The 15,829-nt window shown below is 35.2% G+C and overlaps 1 protein-coding gene across 2 annotated transcripts; it reads left to right on the plus strand.

Annotated features, from left to right (window-relative positions):
* Positions 1-12,001, plus strand: LOC593913 (RNA/RNP complex-1-interacting phosphatase). 2 transcript variants are annotated; one of them, XM_793368.5, is made up of 10 exons: positions 1-124; positions 1,107-1,182; positions 1,574-1,605; positions 2,244-2,343; positions 3,136-3,215; positions 3,697-3,743; positions 4,236-4,296; positions 4,961-5,007; positions 5,624-5,699; positions 11,213-12,001. In XM_793368.5, the coding sequence occupies exons 1-10, from the start codon at positions 57-59 to the stop codon at positions 11,727-11,729; spliced, it is 1,104 nt and encodes a 367-aa protein (XP_798461.5). In that variant the 5' UTR covers positions 1-56; the 3' UTR covers positions 11,730-12,001. The 2 variants fall into 2 exon arrangements, with proteins under 2 accessions (XP_798461.5, XP_030842106.1); XM_030986246.1 differs by lacking the exon at positions 1,574-1,605 and having other exon boundaries at positions 11,213-12,000.
* Positions 12,002-15,829: the final 3,828 nt, after the last annotated feature.

Here is a 15,829-nt window from a genome sequence, read left to right on the forward strand (position 1 = left end):
TATCTTTTCAGGGATACCATAAAAGATTAAGAAGAAAAAAACATAACTCGGTCGACATGTTCAGCGAAAGACAAAAGCGAGGAGTTAACATTGAAATGCCGAAAGCTAAAACGATACCGGATAGGTGAGTCCTATGGGCCTTACTAGAGTCATTTATTTTGTGTGAAATGATTTCAATATGTATTCAAGACATTTTTAAATTTGAAAATTGTCTACATGTATGTGTTATTGAGTGTCAATCGTGAGGAGACGTGGAGTCAGAAGTGCAAACCAGTCCCATACACTCTTATTTGTGTTAGTTAATGTTCAATCCAGACAGAACGAAGGGAAAGAATAAAAGAGAAAAGAAAAGAAAGGGGGGAGGGAGGTTTTAAAAGTAGATCCTAGACTAGTCACAGAAAAATTCTTGACAGGAATGGGAAAGTTTTTATGTTGTTGTGTGTGTGAACAGGTGAAGGAGGCCGAGCATTCCTTCAAATTTGACTTCATTTGATAATGAAAAGAAGAAAAAAGCATTTGATTTTTAAATTGAAGCTTGCATTACAATTGAATTGTATTGTATAAGGCCTTATTTTCTTAATTTATTTTCTTAATTTATTTAGGTCTAGACTCTTATTCGTGTAGTTCAATGACCTTGTCTAGTTTTCCAGACAGTTCGGTTATCAGGACAGTTGATTTCAAACAGTTATTTAATTTTTAAGTGTAAGTTTTTTCAGAAATCTTTTCCTTGAGACGTGTGACTTGTTATGTTAAACAATAAAGGACAACTATTTAGATCTATGATTAGTGCCGTTCGATGTGAAAGTGAAAGCTATATATTTTTGTTGATCAACTGTGTCCAGATACGCAATGACATTTATTTTGCACATTATAATGTTCATGGATATGAATTAAAAATGCCTTCAAGTTTCATGAATCACGTATTTTTGTCCAATGCATTAATCCAAATTTTATGACTCTTTAAGTCAACATTATGTTTATTATTTTTTAAATCATGGCAGTTGATAATGTATATAACAAACTTTTCTATTCAGCTATTGCTTCTATTGTACACCTGCTCACCATGTTTTGTATATAATCTTTACTTCTTATTACCTCTTTCTCAGGTGGGAGAAGTATGTACCTTTTGGAGATGTTATCAAAGGGACAAACATTCTTCCTCTTAAAGTACCCTTAAAGGAGGTGAGCGATCAAAGTATCAAAGTATTTCTTTATTTCTGATTTCAGAACAATGTACTTAATTTGCAAGTCAAAGTTAAGTGTATGTTTTGTGTTCTACACATGTAAGTAATTAAACAAAATACCTTACAAAAACTTAGTATTCAAACTGATTAAATGTTAATTAAATGTTTACGGTATTGGTAAACAATAAAACTGTGTGTGTGGGGGGGGGGGGTGCCCTAAAAGCAACATAGGCCTAGTTGTCTGTTTAATAATGGTCTGAATTAGAGACTAGTCTGAATAACTTTTGACTTTTGTAAAAACAAAAATTTTTACCTTGCTCTTTTATAACATTTTTTTGTATTCCCTTCTTCATCCATTCTTTATTTTCTTTCTGCAATTATAATATAAGAATCTGAGCTCAAGATTACTTGAAAAGGATAGGTAAGTATACCTAATTGTTTGTAATGTATTGTTTCCCAAAGTGATTTGTGTTTGTTTGATGTGACATGCAGCACAGTTTGTACATTTCATGTTTTAGGACTTTTTACAAAATGTAGCCATTGATACAAGTCTTTCAAATTTGTTTTCTTCCTGTAAATTTGTATCAAATTGCTCCCTCATCTAGCTATCAATTTTGACCATGAATGTTATTTCACGTTTTGAATGTAAACTTCTCGTTATGCCAGTGGTCTTATATATTTCATTACTTTTGATACTGATTATTTTACTGTCTTGCAAATGTACAGCTCACCATTCATGCTTTGTGAGGGACATACAGAGTGTGGGACGCTTTTTCAGTGAAGAAAATGCAAAGTCAATGAACTGTAGATCACTAGATACAGGGTTCAAATCCCAACTTGGCACCAATCTCCTTTGGCAAGAGATTAATCTACATTTGCGACTCTCCGCAAGGTTTAAATGAGAGTACCTGACATTGTTGAGGGCTAGTTACTTTTGCAGATCTGCCATGTCCAGGGTGATAATGTTGAAAGTCCATGAGCATCACAGCTCAACGCATATGAGTGCTATAATTATAAGAAGCCATTATTACAGTGTTTGTTGTTTGACATTCTACATAGGTTTACTCCAGATGATTTACTTCAAAAACTAAATGAGATGAATTACAGAATGGGTCTTATCATTGATCTGACTGCCACAACAAGATACTACAATCCTGAGGTAAGTACACTTGTTTTGGTTACCATGTAAAACCATATTTCCATTTTGATTTAGATAATGAACAACTCCAAAATACAAAAATAGAGGATGATGAGTTTTAACAAGGCAGATAAAAGCCTGTCCCATGGTCATAATATTTGTTATCTACTGCTGTGTTCCTACAGAAAAAGTCTGATTCTGATTTATTGTTTTTGTTCATTTTGAAAATGTTATCAGCACCTGTCTAGATGTTGCCCTTCCCACTACATTAGAAAATGGTTACCATTGTATATTTTGATAATGGAGATATGAATTTGCTATATTTTGTTCAGTATTTTCAGTTTTAAATATGTTTTTACTTACCGAAGTCAGCAAAAGCAGTCATTTATTTCCATCTCTCTCTGTCTCTCTCTCTGTCTCTCTCTCTCTCTGTCTCTCTCTCTCTCCCTTCCCTTTTCTTCACACCAATGTACCTGAAGAGGATGTTTCTGTTTCTAATACTTAACTTTTCTAAATCTAATCAATTTGATAAGAATTATTTGCGGCGTCAGTTGGAGATCACACTTTCATTCAATGCCATGAACCAAGAAGGGCATTAGATTAATGATAACTCTTTATTCTATGGCTTTTATCATCATGTGTACATGTACATGTATATTTGGGAGACTATTTTGTTCAAGGCTGTACTCTCTCTTTTAAAGCCTATATAAGTGTCTCATAGATGATTACTGCTTTCACCGGTACTTGACATTTTAGCCTGGTTTTAACATACATATATCTCCACTCCATAATTTTTTCTTCCTCCTTTTACAGATTTTCATTGACAGAGATGTGCAATATGTCAAGGTTTTTACTCCGGGCCATGTAGTGCCTCCACCAGAGGTCGTAGATAAGTAAGTACAGTATGTTGTCAAATCTTTGATTGCCTGAATATACAATTTTATGTAGATGTACAACTAGAACATATAAAATCAACCTCAGAAAATGTTATGTGGCATGCAGGGGGCTAACAGTTGAGGAGTATGGAAGATGAGTGTGAGAGATAAAGAATAACATAAAGCCCTGTGCACGAAACCCAAGACAGACTGTGGTTCATTAACTTTATTTTATGTAATGGTTTTGAAAACAATCACTTGTTTTGGGCTAAATATGAATTTTTTCAACCACTTCCCCCCCCCCCCCAAAAAAAAAAAAAATAATAATAATAATAATAAATTAATAAAAATAATAATAATAATAATAACAAATAATTAAGAATGTCCAGAAATGAAAGTTTTAAGGGAAGGTACAGGATAATGGTTTGTATGGAAAGTAATCTTTGGGTCATGTTTAAATTTTGTTAAAATATCTGTTTGTAATATTCTTTTCTTTCAGGTTTACTGCTGCAGTTTCATCATTCAAGGAATACAATAAAGATAATGGTAAATATTTCTGTATAGTTTTGGAACAAGTGTCCTTTACATGATATTAAAGTAGAAACATGTTACATGTAGAATGAGGGTATTGGGACTGTGAAAATTACACTGTGTTATAACAGGTATCTTGTTATATCAGGGGAAAACAAAACTGTGTCAGGTATCTCGTAATATCTATCTATCTATCTATCTATCTATATATCTATCTATCTATGTCCTATAGCTTGGAGGCTATTGGGGCGACAATGAAATGGACCTTGAGATACAAGTTCTTCATAACTTTCTGTCATCGGCTGTTTTAGTTAGCTGCTCAAATGACATTCCTATCGATTGTTTAATGTTATCAGTTCATGTCTTACTTGGTCTCTAAATATAAAAGCTCTTTAAAACAAGTTTACACAGTATCCATATATTGTTCTGATCCTGTTGAATGTATACACTGATCACTCTCTCACACTGGTGGGTATTTCATGATTTTTCTTGTTTTTTATCTTTCAGATATGATTATAGGTGTACACTGTACTCATGGGGTGAATAGGACAGGGTATCTTGTATGCCGGTGAGGAACAACTACTTTTATGCTGCTATAATTGGAGTTACTTGAGCATGTACTTGTGTGTGTCTGAAAAGTGTATGAGACATGTTCTGCCAACAATTGATCCGTAATCGGTTTTGAGTACTTAGCCAATTCTCAACTACCCAAGCATAAATACAGTGTTCTGGTGGTATTAATTCACTTCTCAGTTCCAACATAGCTTTGAAATATCTACACTAGTTTTAATAATTAAACTACACAAATTAGAAAAAACAGTCCTGGGATCATTGATATGCAGTATGCAGGTCACTGGTGAGAAAGTAGTACATGAAGGTCAGAGAGTTGATTGAATACTACACATTTTTGCAAATGTAAGTGTGAAAAATTGGCCTCTCTTTTCTACTAGAGTACATGTGGGCTTCAATATTTTGTAATTAAAGTCATTTATTTAGGCGAAGTAGATGAGCTTTTTTTTCAAAGAAAAAACAAAACCTTTTTTGCTAGGCCCAATAGAAGGAACATACTTGTTAAGTTCTTTGGGGCTTGAAATGTAAGCCTTTTTTCTTTCTCTCTAGTGCATCTGGATCCCTGTGTGCTTCCTTTGTTCTTTTTTTAGGTTTATATGAAATGTGACCTTTTCTCTCTTATATCTTTTTATTTTCTTTTTATTTCACTCATATCATGACAGGTATCTCATAGAGCAGGAGGGTTTTAAGCCTGAAGATGCTTTGAAAGGTAAAGCTGATACTTTTCTTTATCATTTCCTTGTATTTCTGTTTCTTTTTCTTATAAGATATTGGAGGGAGAGGATGGGAAATTGTGAATATTCATTGAGCAGCTGAAGCAATTTAGTTTACTCTGAATTTACCAATGATAAAGAAGATTTTGTTCTGTAAATAATGGACAGCATATACAGTATTCTTGTTATGTTTCATCCAGTGCATTTGATTATGCAACTAGATTGAGGCACTATACAAATTCCCAGATTGAATTGGATAAGAAGAGTTTTTTTGGACAAGAAATTATATTTGTGAAAGGAATGGTAGAGAACTTGGAGAATTAATCACATGAGCAGGTTACTTAAGAAGCTACAATTCCGAAATATGCTTGTTAAATATACCATGATATCTTAGGTTTCTACTACCTCATGAACTCTCTGTTGAAGCCTGAACTAAAGCATTTGTCTAATTATAATCATTATACAATATGATGAAAGAGCATTATTGTGATAAAATAGTTGTATTTGTTTATTTTCAAATGACCAATTAGTTAAAATTGGATGAAAATAAAATTTCTTAAAAATAATGTTTGCGTCAGCTAGTTATCCTTTCTGTTCTTTCCCATTCTACAGCATTTGAAGAGGCGAGAGGATACCCAATTGAGAGAGAGAATTACATTGAAGATCTTTTACAGCTTAGTGGTGATAGGTCAGTAGTTGATTGTTTAATGTTGGTGGCAAGTTTTATTTTAGGCGCGCCTGCGCGCCTGGAACGGCTGACACAAAATTGTTGGTGCTCTCGGATTCGAGTGTTTTTTATGCCTCCGTTACGAAGTAGCCGGAGGCATTATGTTTTCGGGTTGTCCGTCCGTACGTACGTACGTACATACGTCCCGTTCTCGTGATCGCGTTATCTGAAGAACCGATTGATGGATTCCTGCCAAACTTTGGTCATGTATGTATCTTGCAGAGCCGATGAACTGATTAGATTTTAGGGTCACAAGGTCAAAGGTCACAGGGCTCATTATGTATGCAAAAACAGCTCGTGATCGTGTTATCTGAAGAACCGATTGATGGATTCCTGCCAAACTTTGGTCATGTACATGTATGTATCTTGCAGAGCCGATGAACTAAGTAGATTTTGGGGTCACGAGGTCAAAGGCCAAAGGTCACAGGGCTCATTATGTGTGCAAAAACAGCTTGTGATCGCGTTATCTCAAGAACCGATTGATGGATTCCTGCCAAACTTTGGTCATGTATGTATCTTGCAGAGCCAATGAACTGATTAGATTTTGGGGTCACGAGGTCAAAGGTCACAGGGCTCATTATGTATGCTAAAACAGCTCGTGATCGCATTATCTCAAGAACCGATTGATGGATTCCTGCCAAACTTAGGTCATGTACGTTACTTGCAGAGCCAATGAACTGATTAGATTTTGGGGTCACGAGGTCAAAGGTCATGGGCTCATTATGTATGCAAAAATAGCTTGTGAACGCATTCTCATTAGAACAGATTGATGGATTCCTGCCAAACTTCATTTATGTATCTTACAGGGCCAATAAACTGAGTAGATTCTTGGTTCATAAGGTCAAAGGTCAAAGGTCATGGGCTCATTAATGTATGCAAAAATAGCTTGTGAACGCATTCTCATTAGAACTGACAGATGGATTACTATTTAACTCAGGACATCTTGCAGAGCCAATGAACTGAGTAGATTTTAGGGTCATGAGGTCAAAGATCAAAGGGTCGTATATGTATATGAGAAATTGCTTGTAATCACTATATTCTGAGAACCTGTTAATGGATTACAATTGAACTTGAATTTCAAAAATTTCTTCTGTTTTGGTTTGTAAAATTGCTTTATGACGGAGGCATCATTTTCGACTGCGCGCAGTCGAAGTTCCATCTAGTTGCATATATATTTAGAATTTTAGACTTATTCAGTCTGATCAGCTTTTTGATTGAGCCTTTCTGAATCATCAGGACAATTTTTACGTAATGTCACGGGCTGTTTGGTGAGAACTAATAACTTTCAGATTTTATGTCTTGTACCTTCACGTTCACTACACGATACATGGAAAATCGCCATTTTGCGTACCCTACACGTGTAGCGCTAATGCACATTCATGCGTGGTCAAGCTGTACAAACGATGAGACCGGAGTAACATAGCCTCATGAATACGGCTATTGTCTTGACTTTAGGTGTACTGGGTTGGCGCGCAATCCGTATTGATGACTGATTCACTAAGATCATGGTCACGCCAAGTTTTATATCAGATTGTTTACTTGGAACCATGAAAGATGAAGTTAAAAGACTTGATGATTTTGTGCTTGCTGCTGTGTAATGTGTACCACCCATATAATTACCGGTACAATAAGTTTCGGAACACTCTGTTTTTGAGAAACGTAACCCTACCACTATTTGAAATAAACTCGCCTATTCACGACTTCAATGATGGTTATGTTCATGGCATTGGAACCAAACTTGTCCGCCTTAAATTCGTCGGAAGACGGATTCAATATTATAACAACTCGATATCAACTTTTCGTTGTGAACTTCTACGATGTGGAGACGTTGAGAGCAACCCTGGACCTCGACTCAACGGCAACATCAATGAAAATGGACAAATATCTCAAATCCGTAGATATCCCATCTCATCTTTACATGATATAAGGACAACATGTACACGCACCAAACTACCCCCTGCTACGTGGGACATCATCAAACACCTGGGCATCAATAGCAAACCTGCTCCCCACCGAGGTAAGAGAGGAGGCAATCGTTCACGAAATCGGAAACAAATTCCTGTCCTTGTTCGACAACGAATTACTAAACGAACTAGTAATAGGCATATCCAACAAGATAGAAACAAATGCCTTATTACAATACATATTGAGAAAACTTCTACACATCAGAATAGGAAACAGAAGTATGATCTACCCTCTGTCCTTTTATTGAATACTAGATCATTACAAAACAAGTTTGATGATATGTCAGTTGTTGCTGATATCAATAATGCTGACTTAATTGCAATTACAGAGACTTGGTTCAACGAAAATACCCCTCTGCAGCTTTTTTCATTGTCAAATTACAATCTATTTTTCAAATCCCGAAATGATCGTGTTGGTGGCGGCGTCGCGCTTTACGGTTAACAACGACTCGACTGCAAACAACTCCCAGTACAAGTTCCTGACGGCCTAGAGGTCCTGTGGATCCAGATGAGACCTTCAAAATTACCACGCCAAGTATCATCTATTATATTCTGTGTGATCTACTTCCCAACCCGGGACCCGCTTTCACCAGATTATATTGATCACATTACTTCTACCATTGATGAACTACTAATTTGATATCCTGGAGCCGGAATATCCATTATTGGTGATTTTAATGATCTCGATATTGAGCCCTTTCTACAAGATCAACGATTTAAGCAAGTTGTACAGCAACCAACAAGAGGAGACAATATTTTAGATATGATTATTACAAATTACTCATTATTATATCACTCACCTGAGATTTTATGTCCAATAGCTAATAGTGACCACAACTGTGTTTTGTGGCAACCACCTTTTCCTCAAGCTAACCGTTCAAATAAAATACGCAAAAAAATTGTTCGACCTTTGACGGATAGTGGTCGAAGAGTTTTTGGATCTTGGATAACCCAACATTCCTGGGAAGAAGTTCTCCAAGCAACCGGTGTCAATGATAAGTTGACAATTTTACTAAGTACAGTTCAGGAACATCTTGATGACAGCCTCCCAGTACGTGAGATTCGTTTCCATGAGGACGATAAACCTTGGATGACATCAGATATTAAGTCAACAATCCAAAACCGACAAAGAGCATGGTGCCAAGACAATAAACCACTGTGGCGTCATTTTAAGAACAAAGTTGCTAAAGCAATACCATTACCTAAAAGTAATTACCATAATACCAGGATAAGCAATTTAAAGAGAGATGATCCTGCTGGTTGGCATAACAAAATAAAAATTCTCACTCAAGGCAGAAAAGAACAGACTGCTGTGGAGTGTAGACATTCCTGGAATTGACTCTAGTAATCCAAACTGCTATACTGAAACTGCTAACGAAATTAATGAACATTTTTATATCTATTGCTGAAGATTTGCCTCATCTTGATAGCTCATTCTTACCTGCATACTTACCATCACCTGTAAGATGTCCTTTCATTGAATGTCAATAAGTTTATAATTTGCTTAATAAAATAAATTTACAAAAATCTAGTATAACGGGAGATTTACCAGTAAGAATTCTTCGTGAATTTTCTTATGAACTGTGTGTACCATTGGCCGATATTCTTAATGTGTCTTTTGAAAGTTGTATTATTCCTAACTCTTGGAAACATGCACAAATTGTTCCTATACCTAAGAAAAATACACCCACAATTACTGATCTTAGACCAATATCTTTAACAATTCACTTTGCTAAAATTTGTGAATCCTTTATTGTTAAGTGGCTACTGGAAGATATTGATGGAAAAATTGATATACATCAATATGGAAATCGACCAATGGTATCAACTTGTCATTATCTGATTAAATTGCTACACCAATTGTATGAAAATGCTGATTCACCCAAGTCTATATCTACATTAGTTTTAACTGATCTGTCTAAGGCTTTTGATCGAATAGACCACAACATTTTAATTAGAAAATTAATTGACTTGGGCGTCAGGCCCTGTGTTATTTCATTAGTTGTTAATTTTTTACAAAATAGGACCCAATGTGTGAAATATAGAGGTTCAATTTCTGACTCACAATTGATTCATATTGGTGTTCCCCAAGGAACTAAATTAGGCCCTGTACTATTTTTGATAATGATAAATGATGCTTGTAAAGATGAAATTATATCATATTATAAGTACATGTATGTTGATGATCTTACACTTGTTGAAAAAAGTAGGAAATGTACTCAAATTTCAAGAATGCAAGAATCTCTTAATAACTTTCAACAATGGACTAGTGTAAATAATATGAAATTAAATGCAACCAAATGTCATGCCATGGTTATTACTTTCATGAAACGACCACTAGTGTTTGAAAATTTACTTATTGGGCATGTTGAATTAGATACAGTGAAATTTGCTAAAATTCTTGGGGTCATTGTACAAAGTAATCTCAAATGGGACTTTCATATCAAAGATACAATGTTAAGGTGTAATAGGAAATTGTATATGCTCCATAGATTGAAATCATTTCATTTTCCTCGCAATGACCTTTTAACTATATACATGGGATACATAAGACCAGTACTTGATTATTGCATCCCTGTTTTTAATGGAAATATTACTCAAGAGCAAATATTAAATTTAGAACGAATTCAAAAGAGAGTCCTTAGAATAATATTGGGAGGTGACTATATAACATATGTCAATGCTCTTTCATTGTGTAACTTGATCACACTTGAAGCAAGAAGAAAACAACTTTGTGAACACTTTTTTTTTTGAAGGGGAAGGGGTCCACCTCCTGGACATGTGTGCCCATCACCACGAGAATGCCCACTGCCACTCATCACTTTTTAAACTTTTAACATTTACTATTGGTTTATAACGTGCACTTTGCAATTTTGTTTGTATGTATCTATTTTTAACAATTTATTTTGTATATCTTTAAATGTAACAAATGTAACAAATGTGCAATTCAGCCTTTGACTGCTAATCATTTGATGATTAAACTCTTTTTGAATCTTTGAATCTTGAATCTTGAAACTGATGGAGAAGGATCGACGATAAAGTACATGCAATATTTAATCTTTTTTCTTGTGCTGTTGAAAGGGGGGAATATTCAGTACAACCTGATTCATGGCAACTGGGCTTAAATACTGAAGGTTATGTGTAACCATTTGAATAATAACAATAATATTCTGTTATCACATTAAAACGTCCCTATGCGCTACAAAAGAGCTTTTGAAAATTATTACCCTAGCTTAGGGATTTTAGTTAGAATTTGATCACTCAAACCTGAACAGGGAGCAAAGGTTTATCACAAGTGTTACAGGACACAAGATACTGTGCCATTGGGAGGAAACGGAGTGAACTATTTGTACCCCACAAAGAACATGTTCTCATTTGTAGATGATTATAGCAAGTTTCAAATAATAATTTTTCAAAACATGTATTTTTATTTCTAAGGACTCGTATTATGAATTGTTTTACGGTGAAGCTTGTGATAAATCAGTATTTTATTTTTGCCCATTTATACAGGAGGGAATCTGTACGTTCCAAAGAATTTCATGATGTATACTTCCAAGAGAGAGGAAAGAATGACCATTATAGGACAAGAAATAACTATGATCATGACAGAAGAGGACATCACCAACAACAGTATCACGACCCCTATTATTGGTATGGAGGAGCCCAGCCGGTAGCATACGGGAGCACATTCCAGAGGCACTCACGTTGGGATAGTCCACATGGAAGTAGGGGTGATCGTGACAACTGGAGAGATAGAGGGGTGAATTATGTACCTGATTGTCATGCATGGCAGGGAGAGGGTGCCTATGGCGGCGAGTGGAATGGAAGAGAATATAGGAACTGGAATGGTCCGAACCAGACTGGTTCAAACTGGAAGGGGCAGAACTGGAATGGGCAGAACTCTGAATCTCATAGTGCCCAGAATAAGTGGAGGTCAAACAATCAAAGGACTTCTCGAGGTAGTTCGAACAGAGGACCTGAAAAACAAGCTTTCATGCGCAAAACTCCGAGGAATATACCCTATTGAACATATTCTAGCTCTACTAGGCCCCATTTAATAAAACTTGTGTGTTGATAACAAGTTACTGTAACTGGGCACTGAAATATATTTGATTAGCTGTGAGTTATAGAAATGTGAGACTTGTTGTTGATTAAATGTTTTATGAAACAGGGCACTTATGAGAACATGGTAGTAGTGTTTGATCTTTAGCTCTTTTTTTTTTTTTAACCATTTGTTAAAGATACTATGTCCCTTTTGCAGCCAACATCAAATTCTGTAGCACTTTGCAGGAATTATAAATATGTCATGTATGTCCTATCTGTGAACATTTAAATGTTAGCAGTGTCCTAATATTCAAATTATGGGAGGAAACACGTTTACTTGCTAGACTCCACTGTTAGACACTATTGAGTGACTGACTGCCTGTTTTCTTCTTTGGTAATAACATCCATAAAATGAGCTGTAAAGTGTACATGAGCTTTTGTCTACATCAATAACCCACTTCTTGTAATAGCCAAAATTAAACTGATTGAATCTTTGCGCAGCATAAAACGTACAACAATTTGGTACAATGGTCTGAAAATCAGACTATTACTTACTGGCTCTATAGCTCTTAAGTCGATTCGACAACTAATAGTCGTTATTTTCCCTCTTACAGACATTTTCAAGCCCCTTTTTGGGGGAAGTTCTAAATTAGTATTATTTTTCAAATGCCGTTGGAATTTAGCCTTTTCATTTGTTTTACCTGCAAATGGGACATAGTACCTTTAAAGCTAGCTGTTGATATACATAATCTACATGCGATTTTGAAATACTGTTGCTTTTTTTTCTTTCTTAGTGTTTCTTTATACATACATAATTGTAATCGAAATGCTACTTGTTATAGTCCTTTGCCTGAATATCAAGAAATATTGCTTAGTCTTTTACATTGTGGGTCTGTTTTGTCTGATCTTGCAAATTTTCAAAAGAATTTGTCCGTATTATTTAAGTCTAAAGTTTACAATGCTTGAAAAGTTTAATAGATGACACTGATATCCAAACAAAGAGGGAAATTAAATGGTTCTTGATGTATTGATTTTCATTTGAATTGAATTGAATTGATGTATTGATTTCATTTTAGTCTATTTTCTTTATTAAACATGTACATGTATATAACTTATAGTTTCTGTGATAGACATACATGTATTTACATCTGCATATTTCCCTTTTCATTTTCACCATCATCATTTTTATCAACATCACCACCATCATCACCATCATCACCACCAGTTTTTGTTTTAATTTGTTTATCATCAAATTGAAGCTCACTGTATAACTTGATATTCTCTGTGTACTTATATAAACAAGCTTATCCAACTAGGAGTCTCCATCAATTATTCTCTTGTTTATATCATTCATATTCAAACATTTTGCTTCTTTTGAGCTTTTATTTCCTTTGTTATTAGTATGCAAAAGTAACTCTCAAAACTGCCAGTTGGAAAACAAATCTTGACTTTGCTTCTAAAACTTTTCAGCAAAATATACCCTATGCTATGTTCTGCCTCAATCTCAGTAGTGTTTGATAACAATTATGTGTGAAACATAATTTCTTTACATAAGAACTGATAAAGGGTGCTATTATCAGGGTTTGAATTGAATATTCAGTATTTTAGTTTTAAATATCATTTGTGACTGTATAACCTATTTTGTGAGTACCCATGTTATGCCATTAAATTGAAGGTTTAAGAATCATTTTTCACAGCAACAGACTGAATTGTGAAAGGTATGATAGTACAAAGATCTGAACCTAACACAATTAATTTTAACAAACTATTGTTATTCTATGAAGATAACAATTGCTTTTATTTGATGAAACAATTTACATATTTGTATTTATCTTTTCAATCTAAGACAATCATGATGCAAGATCAATTATGTGTATCTTTCTTATAATATATTCGGTTGGATATCTGACCCATTGGCGATTTGCATGAGAGAACCAAATGAGTCCTGTACAGTATTAAGCCCAGTGGAGTGAGAAAATTAACTCTTATCCTGCCACAGCCCCAAATCTCCCCGTGCCAGGTTGTTTTGGGGATAATCTGATTAACGCGATGGTTCTATGAATAGCGCGTGCAAAACACTAGGCACAGTCCAATGGGCATGAACAATAACTGCTATTACATTTGCATGCAATCATGCAAGAAGCAGAGGAGCAATAGCTTGCTAGCGTGTACATGGCACCTTAACAATAGAATAACGTGCATGCAGCCTTATGGCAGGCTATGGGTTAAATAGCCAATGTTGATTGCATGCATAAAATAGTTCTTGATAGGATATAATTTTGATGGACTTTTGTTTGACTTTAAATGTAATTTTTTTGTTCAAAAAAAGCATTAGAAGTGAATTTCACTGAATAATTCATGGATTTTTCCCGTATTTTAGAGGCAAATGTTTGTGAATATGAAGCCTTTACTTTTATTAGAAATAATGGTCTATTTTCATAAGTTTGTTTAATGATTAATTTATATTGTACTTGTATTATAATTATACTATTTCATTTTTTTTTAAATAATACATTTGTGTTGCAGACGTGTAATAAGAATTAAAAAATAAATTGTTCCCCTATGAATGTATTTGTCATTTCATTTATTGTATTCTGCGGAATATAACAATGCATTATAATTCCTTATGAATATCAAATTTGCAATCTTGTAATATATGAGCCTGCCCCTCCCCCTACCCCCAAGTGAGATATGTTACATGCGTGGCCAAGGAATGGCCTCTTAGTTTTGCCAGATATTGGGAAGTAGATGTCCATGTCTATCTCTCTGCCCTCTCTCTCTCTCTCTCTCTGTTTCTCTATGTGTGTTTCTCTCTCTCTCTCTCTCTCTCTCTCTCTCTCTCATCTCTATCTCTGTCTGGCTGCTTTTCTCTCTCTCTCTGTCTCTCCTGCCTCTCTTTATCTCTCGTCTCTATTCTCTGTCTGTCTGCTTCTCTCTTTCTCTCATCTCTCTATCTGTCTATCTATGTCTGTCTGTCTGCCCCTCTCTGTCTCCCTTTTCTTATCTCTCTCTTTCTTTGTGTCTCTCCGTCTCTCTCTCTCTCTCTGTCTCTCTCTCTCTTGCCTCAACCCTATTGTTTCATCTACATTTTGTTCTTCAATTTCCCCTAACGCTTTATCTGCCTTTTTTTCTTCCTCTCTCACTTTCATTTGTCTTTTTCTCTTTGCCTCATTATTTTCTTCATCTGTCCTAAATGTGTTTCCCTTCTGCATCTTAATCAATCTATTTCCCCTCGCGACGACATTCAATTTAAATTCAAATGATCTATCATGCTCTTATAATTTGACTTTGCTGATTGTTGAATATAAAACATTATCAAAGAAATGCATACACGAGCCTGTAGCCTCCCCAGTACCTGCATTGCTTGCGTATATTATACCGCCAATATGACTGCGAACATATCATTTAAATAATAAGACAATTCTAAAAGAAACTGTTCATGATTGAGCGGTGATGGCAATATACCATACTCCCGTGATTTGTTTCTGTCAGTGAAATATATTCAGCCACAAACCATAATAATAGTAGAAAGCATTTTATTTTTCCTATGGAAAACATGAGATGTACAAAAGTGACATAACCAGAACAGACGGGGGTGGGGGGGGGGGGGGACCTCATTTTACTGGGGCAGTCCCGCGTATTATCACGGATCATTCAAACTTGGATGGGGGTCTAAACGTCTGTTTCACCCTACGCTGGATACACCCACAGTACAGCATAGTGATCACGGAACAGCGATGCTTTTAAGGGATCAAAGCAAAATCATCAAAGAAAAACGGCGGCATCAACAATAAATGATGCACTTTCGTTTAAAAGCATACATTTTGGGTATTCTGTCGCTGATCATACCGATGGCAGATATGCAGGCACTTTCAGAAACATTTTTAGGAAATAACCAAGAAAAAGTCATGATGTGTTCAACATGAATAACATGAAGTCGACCGACATTACAACGATCAGTACGTAAATACGGTTTGCCACATTTTGGTTAAATAAAAATACAAAGAATATTCATTCATTCAGCTTTCATGTGAAATGCATAATTTTAGTACTTTAATCTTACTGAAAGCACGCCACATTTAA

The sequence above is a fragment of the Strongylocentrotus purpuratus genome, unplaced genomic scaffold (genome assembly GCF_000002235.5).
Source record: "Strongylocentrotus purpuratus isolate Spur 01 unplaced genomic scaffold, Spur_5.0 spur5_scaffold_15, whole genome shotgun sequence".
Lineage (NCBI taxonomy): Eukaryota > Metazoa > Echinodermata > Echinoidea > Camarodonta > Strongylocentrotidae > Strongylocentrotus > Strongylocentrotus purpuratus.

Coding starts and splice junctions, on each gene's coding strand:
- LOC593913 (XM_793368.5), top strand. CDS start 57: ATGTTCAGCGAAAGACAAAAGCGAGGAGTTAACATTGAAATGCCGAAA. Junction 3,216..3,696: donor CCACCAGAGGTCGTAGATAA/GTAAGTACAGTA, acceptor CTTTTCTTTCAG/GTTTACTGCTGCAGTTTCAT. Junction 4,297..4,960: donor ACAGGGTATCTTGTATGCCG/GTGAGGAACAAC, acceptor ATATCATGACAG/GTATCTCATAGAGCAGGAGG.